This window comes from Rhipicephalus microplus, chromosome 10 (genome assembly GCF_043290135.1).
Source record: "Rhipicephalus microplus isolate Deutch F79 chromosome 10, USDA_Rmic, whole genome shotgun sequence".
NCBI classification, from domain to species: Eukaryota; Metazoa; Arthropoda; class Arachnida; order Ixodida; family Ixodidae; genus Rhipicephalus; species Rhipicephalus microplus.
Window position 1 is genome coordinate 56067460 of NC_134709.1, and position 20529 is coordinate 56087988.

Consider the following 20529-nt stretch of genomic DNA (forward strand, 5'->3'; position numbering starts at 1 on the left):
CTCTGGCAACGCCCCGCGTAACCGAACTTCCGCCTCACCAGCGATGCTGACTAGGAGGAGACCCTTTGGAGCCCCTTGCTCCAGTCGCAGGTCAAAGCACTCTCGTATTTGTGAATACCAGTTTCCACAACGTCACCTCCAGATGAAATCTTCACTGGCTTGCTTCACTGGCTTGCTTTCTTGCTGGCTGGTTGATGAAGCACATCCTTTCGCAGTATACTGCGGGGGTCTCAAACTAACCTAAGCTACGCTTTCGGCCCTTTGTGGGCCGCAGTGACGCCCCACAAAGGGCCAGAGCCATAAAAATAGTGGGAAAAGGGAATGGGATCGGGTGAGCAGTGGGAATCCGAGCTAAATGTCACCCAACCCTACCATTAAAAAAATTGTCTTTCCCATGTCACGTATACGAGTCATTTTTGAAGAAGTTTGGGCGTCTGCTTTTGAAAAAAAAACAGAAGCAAACTTATTCACACAGCGACTACAATCGTTGAGTAGATAGTGATAGGTTGAGGTGTCATTCCAGGGTGACGTAACAGCTCCTGGTGACTGCATGAAATGTCCCCAAAAAAGTTTGTCAATCTCATCACTGTTACAAAGCGCTATTATTTGCAGTAGCTGAAAAATAATGCATGTACTAGTTAGCAATGCCACAAAACCTAATTATTTGTGAAGCGGAGGAGCAATAGCGAAAAGTCGGCATACTGCGTGTTTGAGACCCGCGATAAGATAGGCTCTTCTTACCTATAGACATTTAAGCACTAATATTTAGTAATAAATTAGTTGTATTGCCTATGTATCCCTAGGTTATAGGAGATGTATTGCGATGAAACACTTAAAAAATCGCGCAACACTAGGCGAGTCCTTTGCATTTGGCTTAGAGCCATGAGAAGAGAAAAAAAAAAGAAGGAATTTCGGCATACGAACGTGCTTGTGGCGTCATGTGCACCCTAGCTGCAACACCCCTTTCTGAAGCATCGTTTTCGTTTTGCTCGCTTCCGCATGGTAGGCCACTATTTAGGTGGCGTGCTTTCTAACGTTACAAAATCTTAAGCCTGACATGATTATATAGTGCATCACCGCCTTGTGGCGCTGTAGTCGGTGGCAGCCTAAGAATAAATAGAAGCTATACGCAGAAGCCCTCAATGCCCTTACTTTTTATGCCTCCACTCTACAAATCGAGTATAGCTTCTAAACAATTAAAGTAACTTTCATGAATATAACTATTTTCATCCAATGCTTCATTCATATTGAAATACCGAACTCAAAGCTGGATAAAAAGCTTGTGAAGGCACGGAGTTCACTGTCAGCTTAACAATATTTTCTTGTTTGAATCGCACCCCCGCTGCGGTAATCTTGGAGTCTACGGAGAAGTAATTCACATCTCCAAGGTGATGTATTAGTGCCTTACGTATTGGGGTACCAAAGCAAACAATGCCGCATGTAAAGTAAACATTAATATAAACAAATCGATCCTTTACGGCTTCACAACATGTAACAGGGAGAATAATCACATTTAATCAAGTCGTTTGTATTGTTTGTTTTACGAAACTTACGCTGCTAGGTTTCATCCATGTCTGCTGTAACCCAGGCAACTGCGACACGAAGTTAAGAACGCGAATGGATCCGAAGTTGCCTTCGCGAATTTTGATTTTTGTGCTGTCGCGAATACCGCATTTGCGTCTCAAGTCGGCTTGCTTGTTATCGCATTTGAGCAAAATGCCATTGTTTCATATCACGTTGTTCATATGCGTTTCAGCGCCAGCTTCCCTACGAGTTCTGATCTCGTTCAAGTAGCACGAGGTATTTCGCTGCGTTTTCGTCCTCGATTCAGCCGCTGCACTGAGACTGCTTGTGTCATGCTGCGCTCACACTGCAAGAACTGCTGTGGCACTGGCATGGTATTCCGTTAATGACGACGAGGAAGTGCAGCAGAATCAAGGTGACTTATTCTCAGTTGGTCAATGGTGTGTCTGTTTACTAGTCGCTGCTTTGCAGTGTGTTCTGTATAGTCTACACAATAGTTAACAAGGTTAGCAACTGTCAGTGCACGCGACGCCATCCTAGTAGTGAGTGGACAGTAACGTCTAACATACTATTCATTCTCCTTTTTGCCTTTGGAAACACTTGTACCAAGAGCTAAGTCAGCTGCTAATAAACCACAGTTATGCCTGCACTACTGATTGCACGCGTACAATCTGCCGAGAAAAAAAAGGAAGAACTTTGAATTCGCGCTCGATTCGCCTTCGGTGAACGCCAAAGCGACAGTTTGACCTTTTCATGTAATCCACGCCTTCCGGTGTCCAGATTATCCCCCTTTGTGCATAGGTACCCTACACGCGAAGAATTCATAGCCTGCAAGTGGCGATAGACCACCATTCAAGGCTGATGAGATCAGGTGAATCGACGATTCGGCCACCATAGCACGGTCGCACAGTGAAAACAGAATTTATTTCACATTAGCAAGTATTCTTTTTATTTATTTTTCTTTATCGTTCATCATTGCTCGAATGAACTACTATACTTATCACAACAATCTCGGACGATCCTCCCCTAGAGGGTATGTGTCATATTCAATGAGGTTCAAACAAACAAACGTAGTGCGCAAGTCTCGTGCAACCGCTGGCTGGTCTGACCGTTGGAACTCGTTTCGCCGGCTCACTGGCCAGCTGCGCGGACGCCTGCTCCTGCTTGGTCGCGCGCCGCAACATCTTGCCTTTCACTGTAAGCTATGACACCTTTGAAATTCCCTGTGTCTCTCACTGGCACCTGCTATTGTCAGAGTGCTGGCAATGGATTCAGATCTTTCAGATTCCCGTGCGCCCACTGTCGTTTCTGGTAGATTGGCTTACACTGGCCCCGACACCGTGTGCGTTAATATCAACAAAGCTATACCTATTTGTAACGCCCGAATATTTTATGCCGCTGCGGAGAAGGGTGTCGGCAGACAACATCGAGTTCATTCACTGAAACTCGTGGGTAACCGGTCAGTCTGTGCTCCACGCATGCGGCTGAAAATTCACGTACAATTATCTGCTTGCGGCTGCGATAACTCCATGACGATTGAATGCAGAGGTATGATTTTTGTTGTAAAAAGTAAAGACACCCAGGATGATACCTGTATAATGTAAAAAGCTATGACACACCAGTGGACCACGGTGGCCTCCCTAAAAATTATTTTTTTTGCGCAATGATATAACGAAACCGTGAACCACGGTGCCCTCCCTAAACTTTTTTTGCGCCAACGATATAACGAAACATTATTGCTTAGAGTGCAGGAAATTTACCTTGTCACATTATGGACTTAACAGGGGTTGGGGTACGTTGTACGTACCTCAACCCCATCGTCATCAACAAAATAGTCCTGACTGCGGGGTTTTAATCTAATGTAAAAAGAGTGGGGGCTTGCTCAATTTTGAACACATGCTCTGGCACTGCTCAGCATTGGCGCATGCGGCTTCTCATGGTGAATAGTGGTGGCAGCGAAGGCTGCATTGTGACTCGCTGGCGGACCAACTCAGGGCTGTCCAGAGAGCCTGTGTGATGGCAGAAGGGCTTGGCATCTCTGTCCCGTCGTGGGAGCAGAGTCAGTCCTGGACTGATCTTGCGGACCACAATAAAGTTCTTCATACCATACCTTGTGCGGCGTGACCCACAGGTGACCCACGCTCGGTAGCTCTCCATCTTGTGCTACCATCTTAAGTTTGAAGTTGAAACTAATATACATTGTCTATTCCACTGAAGGCGAGGTAGCGTAATTATTTCTAAGATCCAAGTGGTGGCACGTTTCTTCGTCTTGCTGCTTGCAGACGTTTCCCACAGTTTTTGAAATGCGTGCCATTGCTTTAAGTTTAGGAGTTTTCCCTGCTTCTCCAAAACTTTGGAGCACACCTATTGGAGGTTAAGGCCTCTTACGGGCACCGAGTGAAGAAACCAACCTATCGCAGAAATTGATTTCACGTATTTTTTCGTCGCAAGAATTATGTATTTATTCACAGATTCTCGCGGAGAAGGTGGTAAGTGGATTTGCATTTTTCAAATAAACGCCCCAAACACCTGCTGCAGACATGGCAGCGTTATCTTGTTCGCAAAAAAAAAGATAAGAGACATAGTAGCTGTCTCACCAATGGGTCATGACGTACATGGGTGATATACCTAACGGCCCACTAATGACACACTCGCATTAAAAACGAGACCATCAAGAAGCATGCCGCGGTAAACGTGTAAGGTAACAAGTTTGACCGCCAATTTGGAGATTTCGCGTAAACGTCCCACCTCATGTAGAATCACTTATATGGTAGCGAATAACGTAAATCAAGTCATTCAAAACTATAGCCATTAAGTTCATTATAGTTGTACATACATGTGGGCTTAATAAAGTTTAACAAAGCATGTGCGGTATACAGCACCTAAAGGCGAAAGCTTGCTGCACACTTGGTTTAAACTCAAACTTTACGTTTGCAGAGCTTCCTTCTTTGCAAGAGGTAAATATGTGAAGTTTGGAAGACTCCTTAAGCTGTTCTGAAGTTTCCGATCTGTTATGTTTACCTCGCCCTACGAGCAGAAGGTTCTCTGCACGTCACTTGATCCCGTACATCTTTTGAAATAGGGCCACCTTTGAATGATCAAAGTTGTGACCTATCAGATGACAACTTCAATCAAACCTAGTTGATGTCACAACACAACAGGGTGACGCCATTAGTCAAATAGGTCATGAAAGTTTAACTAGTTTCGTTCTCGGCGCCCATAGGATCTAGCAACGAGACACTTAAAGCTTTACTCCTAACACAGACACATGAATTGCATGCAGTGGTCGGTCGCACACTTATTTCCTTTATCAGCTTAGGTATAAGATCGTTCTCTCAAATTTGAGAAATTATTGAAATATCTCAGATTGCTGCTTATAGAATGTGAACTAGGCTGGTTGCTGTATTATGCATGTGGTTATGGTAATGCCAATGTGTACATTGCACGCCTCTCCAACTTGCCTTTCGTGCTGGTGTTGAGTGCTTAATTAAGTAATATGCTGGGGGCCTATTTCATCATTCAACGCTTTTTTGCGCGCAGACTCCTCGCCTTCTCACTAGGTCGTCCCCACACGTGCACTGTTTCGACCAAGTAATCGAAGACCGCCATGTGTAAGTCTCAGTTCACTTTGGCAGCCTTCTTTGCACAACGCTGCGTGAAGCCTCTAATTTCCCATTCTGTTTTTAACTGCAGCTCAACTGTCTCGAGTATCAAGCATCGGGGGCAGTAAGTATAATCGCTGACCATTTGAGCTTCAGCTCAACCACTTTTCTTCAAGCGTCTTCGACTGGAGACGTTTGCGTTGATATTGAGAGCTCAGCCCCGCTGTTCCATGACATTTTTACCATGATTTCAATTATGTGGATCATCGAGGCACTATTTTACCTTCGCGGTCACCATCATGTCCTGTAATATCAATAATGCCGGGCGGCGCTGTCATTGTTCTAAGTGCGAGGGAAATGTTGCGAAGGTTGACAGTGGGTGTGGCCCATGAGTGTGGAGATGAGCGTACCAGTTGTATTCGTTCAGTGAAGGAGCAAGAAGGGACGCCGGTGGGAGGGATGGACTGCGTTGCTTGGGTAAAAAATGCAAACTTTCTTCAAAATATCAGTAAATGGCTTATACCTTTGTACGTGCTGTGCTCCCACCACGCTGAATGAACAGAAAGCACGAAAACCGCTTCACTCTCCGGAGTGATCTTTTACCAGGATTTTGTAAAGGTTCACTAAATGAGAATGCAGGTAGGTGCTAGGCATACTTCGTATAACATTCAAATTTTTGGTATGATATTTAATGTTTCGTGCTTACGGCAAATGTCTGACTTTTTTATTCAGTTCAAATACACGCACATTAACGAACACCCTCAGAAAAGCTTCTTGAAGCAATAGTATACAGGTTATCTCAAATCACTATTGGCCCCAAAAGGAAGCGCTGTTGGCGATAAGAATGCGCTAAACGACTGCACAAAGCGAGCTTTCTATTGTTATTGCCAGTAATTACAATCTTCTTCCTCGTAATAAATATTATGTGCACCGAAAAATGCTTCCTCATCACATGATCAGTGCCACGCGATCTCACAATCTGCTGGATGAGGCGTGCGAAAATGGAGAAGCGCTTACCCTCATTAGCCCTTTTCGGCTTTCTACCTGACCCGCATGGATCGCAGGCAACACACCGACATTAGAGAGTTTTAGTACTGCGGAATGGTGCTGCGTACGCATCACGCAAGCGCCTTGCGTTACGTGGCGTCGTTTGCCACTAATCAACTTTTAGTACGCCGTAGTACCCACGTACATAACGAGCGTGAAGCGTGTTGCGTCATCTGGTATATAAAAATAGAAGTACGTGTTGTTGACAGCCAATGTGAGCCAATCCAAGTGTTATAGCCAGATTATGGCTATATTTTAGGCCACAGAGCCGGTCGGTGCTTGCCTTCGATGCCGCCATTTTGCAAAATGAAGTCTCGCGCAGTCGCGAATTTGTTAGAGAGTGGCGCGATCACCTCATACGTACGCACGCACGCATCTCATAAGTGCGTACGTAGCAGCTGCGTACGTAACGCGATACGGGCGCGTTACGGTCTGCGCATGCGCACTACGCAGAACGTGGCGTCCTTACGTACGCAACGCCGCCACGTACGCAGCGTACGCAGTACTAAAACTCTCTATTGACGAGTGTCTACGCGCGGAGCAGTGGCCTGGTTCCCCGCAGCACGATGTGCCTAACCTAATGTCCCTAGATCTTCCTCTCTTTTTCTTTACGTACCGGCAACCATTGAAGCGTCACTGAAATGTCTCGTTGAATAACGCTCGTTTTCGGTAGCCATGTTCTTCCTAACGCTTTTTCTTGCAGCTGGTGAAGTGCGTCCCCCGCTGAAAAACGATGGAGGAGTGACGTTGGGGGAGTGGGGGGGGGGGGGGACGTCGCGTTACCGTGTCTACTAAACGATGCGTGGCTAGTGTTTACTTCGACGTACGTGGCTTTGTATAAATTTCAAGATAGGAAAAACATGGCGGCAGACGCCAGCTTCGCGTGAAAAAAGGGCCAGGAGAAGAGGCAGTTGTCGGTACTGAGGTAAAATAGATGTATCTACAGGAACCTTATGATGAAACAAGTGCCAGTGAGTGCGAACACCCAGAAAGGACACAGGACGAGCTCTTACCTCCTGCTTACATACGACTGTCACTACAAAAAAGCCGCTTCATCATTTTTGTTTGTGATGAACACTTTTACGCTTTGTAGCAAGGGGCCGTGCGGAACGGAATAGTACAGATCCGTAGAAGCTAATCACTCGTCCTGTTTACATGCCGAGTGCTTGCACTTATTGGCGCTTGCCTCATCATGAACCTTTACCAACATGCCCCCCTAGAACTTACCCTATAGAAACTTTAACTAGACCTTTTTCCTTAGGCTGTCCGTGTGCTTCCTTTCCATCGCTTGTCTGGCCGCAACTCCTGCTGTTTCTCTATACCCATTAAGGTGTGCCAAGTCTCATGAATCTGACCTTCGTCACCTCTAAAATTAAAAGTGATGAGTGGCGCTAGATGACCCACTCATGATTTATTATTAACACACGATTCTTCGAGAATGATGAACCTCCTATTGATGTCGTTGTTTACGTGCACAAAGCTTCACACCTACGTTATTACTACACTACCTAAAAATATTTGCAGTACGTACATTGCGCATGTTGTACAATTGTGTGGGTGAGTTTGTGCCTTCTGTATTGCAGGTCAATTCTCTTCTGTCCAGTCCTCCGGTAAGAACTGCCTCGAAAAGTGGCGCACTTTTCATTTGCTTCGATTGAGTCGTGCGTACTGTATCATGTGCAAATATTCGTTGCCGGAAGTCACAGGACTTTTCAAGTTACTAAGGCCAACTAGCGTAGCCGCTACAAAATGTAAGTGCTGGATGCCGCACTACTTTCGCCAGTGCTATCCAATAGAGGTATTTTGGCTAGCAATACAATACGATATAGAATTATGTTACGTTCTTAACTTACCGCGTTTATTTTCCCTTCGTTGTGCTGAAGCTACTCCAGTTCTAGTGTTAATGAGTTCCTCCAAAATGCAGCTTTCTCGTTAACAATGCGTAGGTTGAGAGCTGGCTGAGAGGCAGCATTCAGGAGTGACATACACATGGTAACTTTTGGAATGACATCTTTAGTGATAATGTACTTTACTAGAATCAGAGGTGACACAAACAAAATAAGAGTAAAAGGCGAGACGCGACGATAAGAAAGTGTTTATAAAAGTTCATAGGGTAGTTATTAAATTAATAAATCACAGCTCACGCGCGTAGCACCAAGTTCATTTACTCGAGTTTCGTTCATTCAGTTACGAAGTCAATAAACTCATAGCACGTAAAAAGAGACTTTCACAGTTGCATATACATATATTGGTGGGCCGAATCGGCCTTACGTAAGATACCTTATTATCTCCGTCGTTACGTGTCGTCCTATTGAATGCAAACGCACGAAATTGCCGGCGGGACTTCACAACATCGATGCAGAGGATCCCATAGTCACATCTATGATACACACACATTTTGCGTATAATTAGCGGCTGGAATGCGAACCTAATGGCTGTTAGCGCATGATGCGTGTGCAGCGGCCACAAGCCAAGTCTAGCCGGATCACTGCACACGCAGTTTTCTGGGCTAGACTTTTCTATGACTATTTGACGAACTCTGCTGAGCAGGTATACGTACTGCGTAGCGTCATTTTCATTTTGCCAGGAGGAAAAGGTCTTCTCGGCTACCTCGCTTAATAGAAAGTTTTGATATAGTCAGGTATAACAATGATACAGAAGCTGTGTTATTTTCCATGTCTTACAGTTATATGCAGAAGCTGTGTTATACAGTATTGTGCTATCCTTTTTTTAAATCAAGTTGATTACTGTACAAATATCTGTGCTGTTTGAGCGGGCTACGAGGGTGTTGGGTCCTTTGTGAGGGTGCATGCCTTTAGCCCGAACATCCTTTTATATCTTGTACATAGAAACAATAAAACAATTACTAACAAAGAAGTTTCAACATTTTGAGATGCTATTTCTTTCACGAGTGCATATGGTGAATATATTCAAATTGCGAGTTCACTGAGATAGTATTTTTTCAACTTCCTGCTCGTGTGAAGTCTATAACAATACAAATTCTTTTTTGTGGTGACTCTTGCGAGCACCTCTATCTGTTTACAGCTTTCAAAAAGATATTCGCTATAATTCTCGTAATTTAACATTTCTTAAAATAGATTCGTAAGTATTACATTCAGTCGCCGTAGGTATATTGTCGTATTGTATAGGTTGTAGCCTAGCTGTCCACGTACATGGGTCACTTCTTCCGAGATATTCACGTCTAGTCGGGCGCTTATGGCGGCGCGCCGCTTTTGCGCGTTTCTGGGGTACATTGTACAACTTTCTCACTGCATTCGAGCTTAGAAAGCTCCGGGGTAATCTCTCAATTGACTGCAGCTACGATGGCCAATCTAGCTGAACGGGGTTACCTTGTATTGCCGTTTGTCCATGAACAAAAGCTTGGGAAGAATGCGCTGTAAATTCAGAAGTGTAATATCACCTTCTAATTATTTATTTTCCTCGCTTGCAGGTGTCAGTGGAATATCCAGCATATCCGGTAAGTATAATGCCTACTGTGTTTCTATAAAGTGTTAGCTTCACTTGGCTTTCATAAGACGATGGCGTAACGGGAAGTTTGATGGTGATGCACTCTGATTGAATGTAGACGGCTTCAGCCAACAGCCTACGTTTAGAAAATTCTGTTTAGGACATTCTGGCCTTCCTACCTTGAAAAGCTTTTTTTTTCTTCTTTGTAATTCAGGTGAGCAAGCGCTTTTTTATTCATATTTATTTGCGAGCTTTTCAATGAATGTCAATGCGCAGAAAACTCCTTTCAGCGTATTTAATCTTGCTAATCTGACGGAGAAGCATAAAACACTTGATGTAGTGCAAAAGAGTTGTAAGGCTTATAGCATCGACAGTAGAATATAGCCTGTAAACTCTGCTTCCCCGAAAAAAAAAATTACTCGCAGTATCGCGGCAAACTTTACGGCGCTGAGAATTTCGACTTCATGAAAGTGCTGACTATTCCAATTATTGCGCTTTCCAGATGGCGAGACGTAAGTCAATATACGATCTCTTCAAGTACAACTGCGCATATTTTGCTTGTATGCGTTCGTCTGTGCGCTTCTTCTAGTGCTTGTTTTTTCGCCAGAGCAAATACTTATCAAATTCATTTGTTCTGCTCGACGCAGAATGCTAGCACTGTGAACTCACACTCTAAAACGAACTTTGTGCAGCCGGGAAGGTTGTTTCAATATGTACTGAAATCACTGTAGGCAAAGCTAAATGTATAGAACATGCATTGCTTCAATTGAATGACGTATTTCCGTAGCTTAGCAATATTACTGAGTCTCACTATAGCTAATATAAAAACATATGAAGCACTTTGAGAATATGCAAAGTGACTTCAGTAGTATACAGCGTGTTTCAACAAAATAGCATGCTTCTGCATAAATATTAACTAAATAAATAATGTCTGTCACGATAACTCGTTGCAGTTACTCCTGAGACACCTTTGATGTCATTTTGAACGTTTGTGGAAATTTTCTATTTGGAAAAAAATTTCATCTCTGTGCTTTGAACACCTGTTCAAATTTCTTCATTTAGCTGCCATTTATTGCGAGGCACCGCATTTTGTCATGATCATGGCGGTACCGTGAAATCATCGGCTAGGAGTAGTGGGAGCAAGACATATATGCTTGAAGCTATTGAATACCCTAAAGTCACAAGCGCATTCTCCTTGCTAAAATGCTAATAGGGAGGTATTACCTCATTTCACAATTGCATTCTCTTGGCTAACAATGTTAAAAGAAAAAGTTTACGGCATCAATACAAAGTATTTCTTTTCTATTCGCGTTTCCAGTGGAGAGTCGCAGGAGGCGCAAAGGACCATCGTCGCTGCTTGTGCAGTGTGCTGCTTGATATTTCTCATTGGGCTGGTCGCCTTCTCGTTGCTCGGAGCAGGGGACAGTAAGTATTTGTAATGATTTCACAGCGTCGTGTTGTCACCTATTAATAAGGCTACAACCTTAAATGTCCACTTACCAGGCTGTCAAAATAAATTGAAAAAAAAACGAGCGACATATTTTCTTCTGATATTGCTTGTCCTTCTTGTGCACTTTTATGAAGCAGACAGTAGTTTCCGTGACGTCAATAGTGTACATGCTCGCGATTGGTCCCTATACGTGATATTTAAAATGTGATTTGTCTTCTGAATTGCTTTTCCATGCAGCTGACCATCTATTCTCGCTTGTCTCGTGTGAATAACATGTGCGATCAACCGATCACACTTCATTTTTTTTTTGCGTTTGCAACTGAGCAAGCGGCGTTGACAGCGCGTAGCCGAGAAGCGCGATATACCTTCCTGCCATGGTGGTCTAGTGGCTAAGGTACCCGGCTGCTGACCCGCAGGTCGCGGGAACGAGTCCCAGCTGCGGCGGCTGCATTTTCGATATAGGCGAAAATGCTGTAAGCCCGTGTGCTCAGACTTTGGTGCACGTTAAAGAACCCCAGGAGGTCAAAATTTCCGGAGCCCTCCACTACGGCGTCTCTCATAATCATATGGTGGTTTTGGGACGTTGAACCCCACATATCAATCAAGCGCGATATACCGATAGGCTATAGAGTTTAGTGCTGACTATAGTGAACTAATATATTCTAGTTCACTATACCAGGTCCCCTCGTGACGAATTGGAATGGGGCCTCCCGTGCATTACGCCGTAGTAAATATTACAAATAAAATAGCGAAACAAAACCTTAAGCACCACAAAGTCAGATTTGATAAAGCAAAAAACTAACCTAAAAAGAGCGTTGCCGAAAAACATAGAGCAAAAAAATATATCCCACTTTATGACTGTAAAAAAGACAAGGTGGCGAACAGTTCGAAGAAAAATCAACAGTATTTACACTGCGCTAATTACCGCAAATAGCGTTAAAAATAGTGTAAGAAAACAATACAAAGATTGTAGAAGATCACATTATAGACAAAACGCTAATGAAACAAAACGCCTTGTACAGTGGAAAACCAGATGTAGACATGTCTAACGCAACATGGGTGAATTAGGAAGGAAATTTATTAGGATTTAGTACTTTTCGAGAAGACGGAAGCAACTTGCAAAAACCAAGTACAGAAAAATGCGGTCACTGTTTGCCATGCTTGTTGCGAACGATGGTAACGTTAAGCATTTGTTAATAGCAAGTCTAGTATTATTAGGAACTTGTTCGGTAATATACATGCAGGAATAAACCAAAATAGCGTGACTATATTAATTAGGATTGGACACACCTAAAATATTATTGGCATGCAATGGCTGATTCGCGTTAAGGCTACATTACGAAAATGGTATTAGACGAACGGCTCGCTTTTGATGACCTTAAAATACGCCAGATGCTTATTCTACGCGTTCTGCATGATTCAGTGTTGTAGTTTTGATGAGAATGAACGAAAGCATAATAAAGTGACATGAGAGTCGAGAAGAAAAACTACAATCGAGCTTGGATTCCATTCAGCTTGGACGCTTATAGCCTAACCTATTCTTTTCTACGTTGTGTGCATGACGATGATTTTTAAAGTGGCGTTAATGCTCCTAGCCTGAAAATGCACAATCGTCAGCTGGAACAGTTTCGTGCCACTTGGAAGCAAGACAATCACTCTTTAATTCCTTTAAAGTGAAGAACTGATCGCTATGAGTATTCTTTCACTTCAAGAACAATTTTAGACTGGAATAATGTTTATGAATACTACAAAGACGTTATTCGTAACCAGCCTCACCTAACATTCACTGATGACGGCTTTGTGGTGTATACGTAACAATTCTGTAATTGCGTTTGTTTCATTACATTGGCTTATGTTTAATAGTATCCGGTGCTTTACGTCACGAAACGACGCGATTGTGAGAGACGCCATAGTAGAATGCTCCGAAAGTTTCAACTATCAGGTGCTCTTTCAGGTGCGCTGACATAGCAGAGCACGTGGGGTTCAACCATTTTGCCCACATCGGCAAGCGACCGCAGATGCCGGGATCGAACCAACGAGCTTTGGTTCCTGCATTTCCGATGGAGGCGGAAATGTTGTAGGCCCGTGTGCTCAGATTTGGGTGCACGTTAAAGAACCCCAGGTGGTCGAAATTTCCAGAGCCCTCCACTACGGCGTTTCTCATATTCAAATGGTGGTTTTCGGACGTTAAACCCCACATATCAATAAATCAATCATCGACCTTTGGTTCAACATCAGAACACCGTAGCCATTGATCCACCACGGCAGGCTTATTTCGGCATATAGCATTCTTGCGTCACTGTAGTTTGCTCGTTTTTTTCAAGCCTTTACCCAGATGCAATCCTTCAAAGATCGCAGTGTTCAAGAGATAATGAAACCTAATAAAAAATTAATAGTAGCATTCATAAGAAGCCCTGTCACTTTTTCACTTCGGCCGGAATTTCACAGAGTTAATACCGCAGTACAAGGTTCGTCCAGCCTAGGTGAATTGTAACCCTCATCTTCGCAGTTGAGGACTCAGAGGAAGCGGACCTCCTTGGAGGAGGTGGCGGCGGCGGCGGTGGTGGTGGCGGCGGTGGTGGTGGCGGCGGCGGTGGTGGTTTACCTAGCCCGGTTCCGATTGGGGTTGTGGTTGTGGCGCCCCCGACTCCCGGTGAGCATTTTTAGTATTAGAAACGGGCAACAGCTGTAGAACTTTATCGTCCCTTAGATGTCTGAGGCAGTAGAATGTACGGCAGCTGAATGTTGAGATGAGAACGTGAAGTGGTAGCTCGCTGAACAGCGCAAAAAAAGGACCGAATGCCCGAGAGGGAGTCACAAGCAAGCGCTAACTAACAACTGGGGCTTTATACTGGAGGCCAGCCAACGTATACAAGAAAAGAAAATGTTGCGCAAGTGATTCAGGGGAGAGGGAGAGAAACGAGGCGGCAAAATTCAAGTGTGTAGAACCATCGGCACATTACGGGTGGCACACATTTGAAACGTGTTCAAGATGCTGCTGTTCTGTTTCATACAAATTTCATACAAATACAAGGTAGTTTCAAGTCGATGCATTGAGTTGGTCTAGTTTCAAAGCACTAATTATTTCATATTACCAGCCAATACACGAATGAGTTCTACAGAATGGTACATGACTGTGTCATTATCTGCAATAAATGATTTCCGCTAGTATTATCGCTTCATAGAAGTAGTTTGAGTTTTAAACTGTGTATTGTTTACCGTGGTCAGCCAGCTAAACACGAATGCTCCGTCGCGTCTCCTGCAATAAATTGACCGACGAGTGCGCTGGGTTCTGTCACCGACATGTTACCCATGCGTGGCGACGTACTATCCAAGCACAGCGATGTGTTATCACGGCAAACAGCACCCAGTGATTTGCGGCTGACGTCCTTCAAACCAGTTCAGGCCACGCTACGGAGCGTTCGAGGTAAGCTTGCTGGCGCCCGTACTTCGTGCAGGTGGATAGTGATGCGGGTTTGTGGGTGTGTCTTGCTTCTTGGATAAAGGCGCAAAATGCCACAATGGGCGCAAAATGTCAAAATGAAAGGTGTACGTGTACTCATAACGTGGGTCGTGCGTACATCTGCCTAAATCTCCGACTATCGTGCGCCAGCGGGGACTTTTCTGTGCGTCAGCGCCGTTCAACGGAGCCGAGCTGCAAACAAAGCGATGGTTAGTGCATGCCCAGAAAGCGGGCTGAGCACAAAGTGCGCCTGCTAGGCGCCTCATTTTTTTGAACGTTAGCTCATATGATTCCGATAGCAATTATGTTGACAGTCTCGGCTGGAGTTTTCCGCTGGCGTCACCATCACTCACCGTATATGTATACGTATCTATAAATATGAAAATGCAAAATAATTCAGAAAAAGACTACGGTGCGCGAATTCGAACGTGGGAACTATAAAGTGCGAGGCGCTAAAGGGGTACTGAGACAAAAACTTTGGCCTCGCGTTTTTCTGTTGCAATGTGTTGCTGGAGGGCTGTTAGTCATGACAAGACACATCGTTTGCTGCAGCACGCGACAGATAACTATTTACAGGCGCCTCATTATGAATTCGTTTTAGTTTTGGTTTGAGAGAGCCCCCAAAACTGGGTGCAACTGTCGCCACCTAGCGTGTGCAGTTTTTGACCACGTCAGCACACAGAACGCTGACACACTTCCGCACGGTCTGCATCAAGAATTACATTTGAATACGAAACGGGACTGCGATTTCGCCAAACAGAAATTTCTAAGCCTGCACCACAGCCACGCACTCGCAACCGGCCACCGAGAAATATAGACTACGGTAACCAACACGGCGAAAAAATGGCGACTATGACGTCATCATAACTTGTTTTGTTGACTGCAGCATGGTGACATGAGGGTCACTTAGGGGTCCCCTTCGATGGTGTCAATGGCATGATGAAGTCGAGGGCTCGTGCGAACTTCAAAATTCTTCAAAGATTTATTCGCTGTTGATATTTTGCAGATGATATACGAATGTTTCTGGGAATCAACCTTACAGGCTATCTTGGCCGCGAACTTTTGTGTCAGTGTCCCTTTAACCACTGAGCGACGAAAAAGTCCCTCCTTCAACATTCAAACGGCAAGCTATTTGTATCTACTCCTTACCGTTGGTAACAGGCATCTCGCGGGGGGGGGGGGGGGGAACTATCGTGTTATCAGCATTACCAGCAAGATCGCGCAATGAGTACGCGTCGCCACCTCGTTACGATGCGGCGATGCGCGCTCTCATCTCCCACACGTACATTGCCCCGCAGAGATGGAGCAGGGTGGACGCTAACGCGCACGCTTATTTCGCGGTGGGGATAATAGTACGTCTTGGATGGCCTTGGGTTTTCGCTGTAACGATTCTAATGTAGTTACCGAGCTCACAAAGGTAACTGCGATCATTGCACAGTCTCCGTTTGTGAAAAGGGCGCGCTTTTCAGACACAGTGAAGTAACAACTTAGATGTTTATTCGCGTTCATCTGTATCAGTGAGTATTTGTTTCATGCGTCATTTGTGCGTGAGAAACGCAGGGCACGTTTCAATCTGCTTGCCATTCTGCGCGTGACCTTCCAATTCGTTAGTGCACTTCAGACAGCATGAGTGGGCGACTAGTTTCAGTATCATTTTCTTTTACGAAGAACGTTGCTGGCCCAAAGCGAGAAAATGTCATCAAAGATACGCCAACGCCCACACTGGTTAGATAAGCAGTAGATAGTTCACCGAAATTGGGTCCAGCTAAGCGCACTTTGTTGGAGCCGCTTATCTTCGTCCTGTTCGCAACTCGGCACTGACGTACAGAAATTCACTGCTTCCGTACAAAAGTTGAACATGCGGGTGGCTTTATTTTGTTGCCTTTGTCCTTCATTTTTCGGGCCTATATCAAAGATTCGTAAAGGAAGACGTACGGGGCTTGTTGACTTGCTGCCAGCTTGAATAAAGATCACATTTTTTAACGTCAGCAGGTGAAATGTAGCGGTCAGCCCTCGGTGTGATGGCTACGAGTGACGCTGGATAACACTTTCATGTAGGTTTTTCATGTAGGTTGAGCGCTAGTCATGTAGTTTCATGACTAGCACTCACGTAATGTGCGTGCTTCCATAGTAACGGGAAAGTGGATGTGTAGATCATTAAGTTTCTTAAAATTAACTAGAGTGGACTCTGGCGCTGTGATCGTTCAGCGACCTTGGGAATGAATGGTTGTGCACGTATTTGCCTAGTGTTCGTATTTTAGGAGAAGTGGTGGTGGTGGTGGGGGGGGGAATCGCACTTGTGGCGATTCCCCCCCCCCCACCGTAGCGCTGACACCTTTATTGTTGTTTTCGGTTTTGTTTAAAAAAAAAGAACGATCCGTTTTGAACTTCGCGACCCGATTTGAAATGGTAAGCCTAAAAGAATAAGGTGGTGAAGCGCAACCGCTGAAGATCGCTGATTTTCGCTTCGTGAAAAAACAGCTCCAAGCCACAAGAACGCTCATGGAGCTAGAAGTACGAAGATTAGAAAAATCCGTGTACTACCCATCATTCTCATGTTCGGTGAATCGCCGATCTTTGCAGCTCTCATATACACTAGCACCAGAGTTTCCCATAGTGTATGTTTAGAAAACTATGGTGTGGACGACTAGCACAAGTCGCTCAGTACGCCTGTTAAAATTTGCTGTGCTGCCTTCTATTTTAGTGGGGTTTTCTTTGGGGCAGGGAGAACTGGTATCACCAAAACGAACGTCTCCATGATCGATAAGTGTTGCGCGACATTTTGCTATGAAAGGAAGGTTGCATACGCCATGGCATTGGGATCTAGGCGCACTGGTCGAGCATCGCCTGCGCTATGCCAAGGTTGTAACTTCTGGATTGAACAGTGGCTCGTAGTGCATATCACAAAGATATAACAGAATGCGTTTATCCTCTATCGAACGAAAGTCGTTGTAGTGTTGCTGTATGACATCACCTCTTACTGTTCGACCCCCCGTCCGCTGTCAACTGGTCCAGTAACTCGGCCAAGTCCACGGACAAGTTCACCGCCAACAGTATACACGCGATTCCCGATTCCACCACCTGCGCCTAGGCCGCCACCAGAGCCTGCGCCTATACCACCGCCACCACAGCCTGCGCCTCTACCACCACCACCACCTGCGCCTAGGCCGACGCCACCGCCTGGGCCTAGACCACCGCCACCGCCTGCGCCTAGACCACCACCACCGCCTGGGCCTAGACCACCGCCACCACCAGCGCCCAGGCCGACGCCGCCACCTGCGCCTATACCACCGCCACCACCGGCGCCTGTACCACCACCACCACCTGCGCCTGTACCACCGCCACCACCTGCGCCTAGACCACCACCACCGCCTGCGCCTAGACCACCACCACCGCCTGCGCCTAGACCACCACCACCGCCTGCGCCTAGACCACCACCACCACCACCGCCTACGCCTGCTCCAACAACTAGGCGGCCTCCTACACCCCGTCCGACCCAACCTCCAACGACGACGAGGACCACGAGGAGGACCACGACGAGAACTACGACGAGGACCACAAAGAGGACCACAACAACCACTACGACAACTAGAATGACGACCACAATGACGACTCCAGCACCATGTAAGTCAGAGTTTGAATTTTGTTCGCACTTTCTGCGGCGCCCCAACAGGCATGTGTAGAAATGACGCTAACACTGACCTTAATAGACTAAAGATCCCCTAAACGGCCTCCGGAAATACAAAAAGCGAGCGCCTTTTTCTCTCCTGGCGTCTTACACTCTCGCCGCACAATTTTTCACGGGACGTCCGTATGAAGTATTGTATTGCACGGCTATCTGCGCGATAAACTGATTTCACTTCGTCGTCAGCGTTTTCGACTGACGCAAGCATGTGTGGCATCGTGCTGTCGAAAAGCCTGAAATCCTAACTGGCTGAACGCTCAGTGCTGACACTATACGTATTTTACGTAAACATAGGTTGCGAGGAAGATATTTGTAGCCAGTCTAGTACAGGTGGAAAATAAACAGCTGTCTTGCCTTTGAACTCGTGGCTGTTTAGAGACACTCCAAAGGAGCCCTGCAGTGCTTTTTCACCGTGGTCAGAAAACGGTGCCGATTGGTAGTCGAACATCCTTTGCGCATGGCAGTTAAACGCTATATAGCCCCACGTGGCGTAGAGTTCACTAATAATTCTCAATCTCAGCTAAAAATGTGTTTTCCTTTCTCACGACAAACGAAGGAACAGAGCAAATGACAAAGTCATCAACCCAAAGTTCCATTTGTTTTGGCTGATATTAGCATAATGAGCTGCACAGTTTTTATTGCAGTCACCGCATGACTGCGCTACCTGTGCCTGCGCACCTATTTTCGATCACATTGAAAACAAGCCGTGTGATCAAAAAAAAAAATCTCATGGTCATGACGTGCGCTGACAAACTAACGCGTAAACCTGTTCCTTTGTGACGTAACATTTTGTAGCTTTCATCTGACATGTTTGCGAGAAAAAAAAATAAAACGCTTAAAGAGCACGAGAAGTGATCGTTTCCCTGATCGTAATCTGCTTATTCTAAAAAAATAATTGCGCCAGTTGATTCGTGAGACAAATTTTTCTCCTACATAATTTGAGGGTGACTTGAAAAAGTGTCGCAGGGCCCCTTCGAGAGAATGACGGCTGCGCTTCTGGGATATGGAATAAGGGTACCTTCAATAGCGTTGCTTGTGGATCAAGCTGGTTCATATAATTAAACTCGAAGACAGCCACGGAAACGTTGCAAAGAGAAGAGCTCAGAGGGAGAAGCCGAGAGACTGAACACAGGGGTCACTTAGAGCTTTTATAATTCAACCTTTGTGTTCACTGTCTCTGTTTCTGCCTCCAAGTTTTTTTTTTCAACGTTTAAGAGGCTTTATTCAAGTTTCAGTATATATGGGTACCTTTACATGGTACCTACGCGCTTTAAAGGTACCTATACGTGGTGACAGCGTTTTCACTCACAAGGGCCCAAGAAGCTCTTACGCCGCACAGCAACGAACATCAGGTTGTCAAAATGGTGTGGTGGTTAGGAGATCCATAACGTCGAGTCAAGCTCATATTGACGTTGGCATGTGCTGCTTGCTTGGGGTGTGAAAACGGATGTTCAGAGAATGGGAGTATGAACGCCACCATTTCTCACGTTTCTGAGACTTCTGAGCATTAGCTGAGAAGATGTTCAGACGAGTGAGCTCAAATATAAGCTCCCCTGCACTCCGTACAAATGATTGACGAGCGAAGCTGAAACGTGCTGCTTCGGTGTTTATCATCTAACGAGTTGCGATGGTCCATTAAAGTATTGCCTAAATATTAGTTACGTCTGTCCATGAATCCTAGTATGTGCCGCTTCTGTGTTTCCTTGATTTTCAGAGGAGCAGTGGTGAATAGGGTGGTTTGTCCAATCGTAATTTTCTTAGTGATTTTATGTGGCGCTAGTAATTTTCGCGTAAACATATGGCGGACGAATTTCAGTTTCAATCGATGAGATACAGTTTCGCTGTAAAGAACGACCTTGTGAGATGCGTTGCGGTTTGCGGCTTTTGACAGCTTTTGACACCCTCCCCCACAGCGTCTCATGCACATAACGTAGTTTTGCGATGTAAAATCGTCGGTATTACATAATTAATTAATGTCATATGTCAGCCTGCATGTTCGCATGAAGAGATGGAGCAGATTTTTGAAGTCCCAGTGAACTTGAATAGTCCAAGAAAATGCTGAGAATAGATAGCGTATATTTGTTAGTATCCGATTAATTTTAACGCTCGTCCAGTATAGTAGGGCTGTGGTTTTGTGCTTATCGCACGCCACTTTGTTGCGGCATGCGACCACCCAAACTTTCCCGACGTTTATTAGAGTGGCATCAGTGTTAGTAGCGCTGACACCAGTGTGCACCAAAACAAGCATTTTCGACGCAGTTGGAATGCGACTTAAAAAAAAAACTACGTG

At 45.2% G+C, this 20529-nt stretch overlaps 1 protein-coding gene across 1 annotated transcript in view; it reads left to right on the plus strand.

The window, feature by feature from the left end:
* LOC142774252 (uncharacterized) overlaps nucleotides 1-20529 on the plus strand; it is a 73301-nt gene that overhangs the window by 18691 nt on the left and 34081 nt on the right. Inside the window, exons 3-5 of the mRNA XM_075874640.1 lie at nucleotides 10960-11066; nucleotides 13601-13744; nucleotides 17570-18178. Of these exons, the coding sequence (XP_075730755.1) occupies nucleotides 10960-11066; nucleotides 13601-13744; nucleotides 17570-18178 (860 nt within the window). The remainder of the gene's footprint in view (nucleotides 1-10959; nucleotides 11067-13600; nucleotides 13745-17569; nucleotides 18179-20529) is intronic.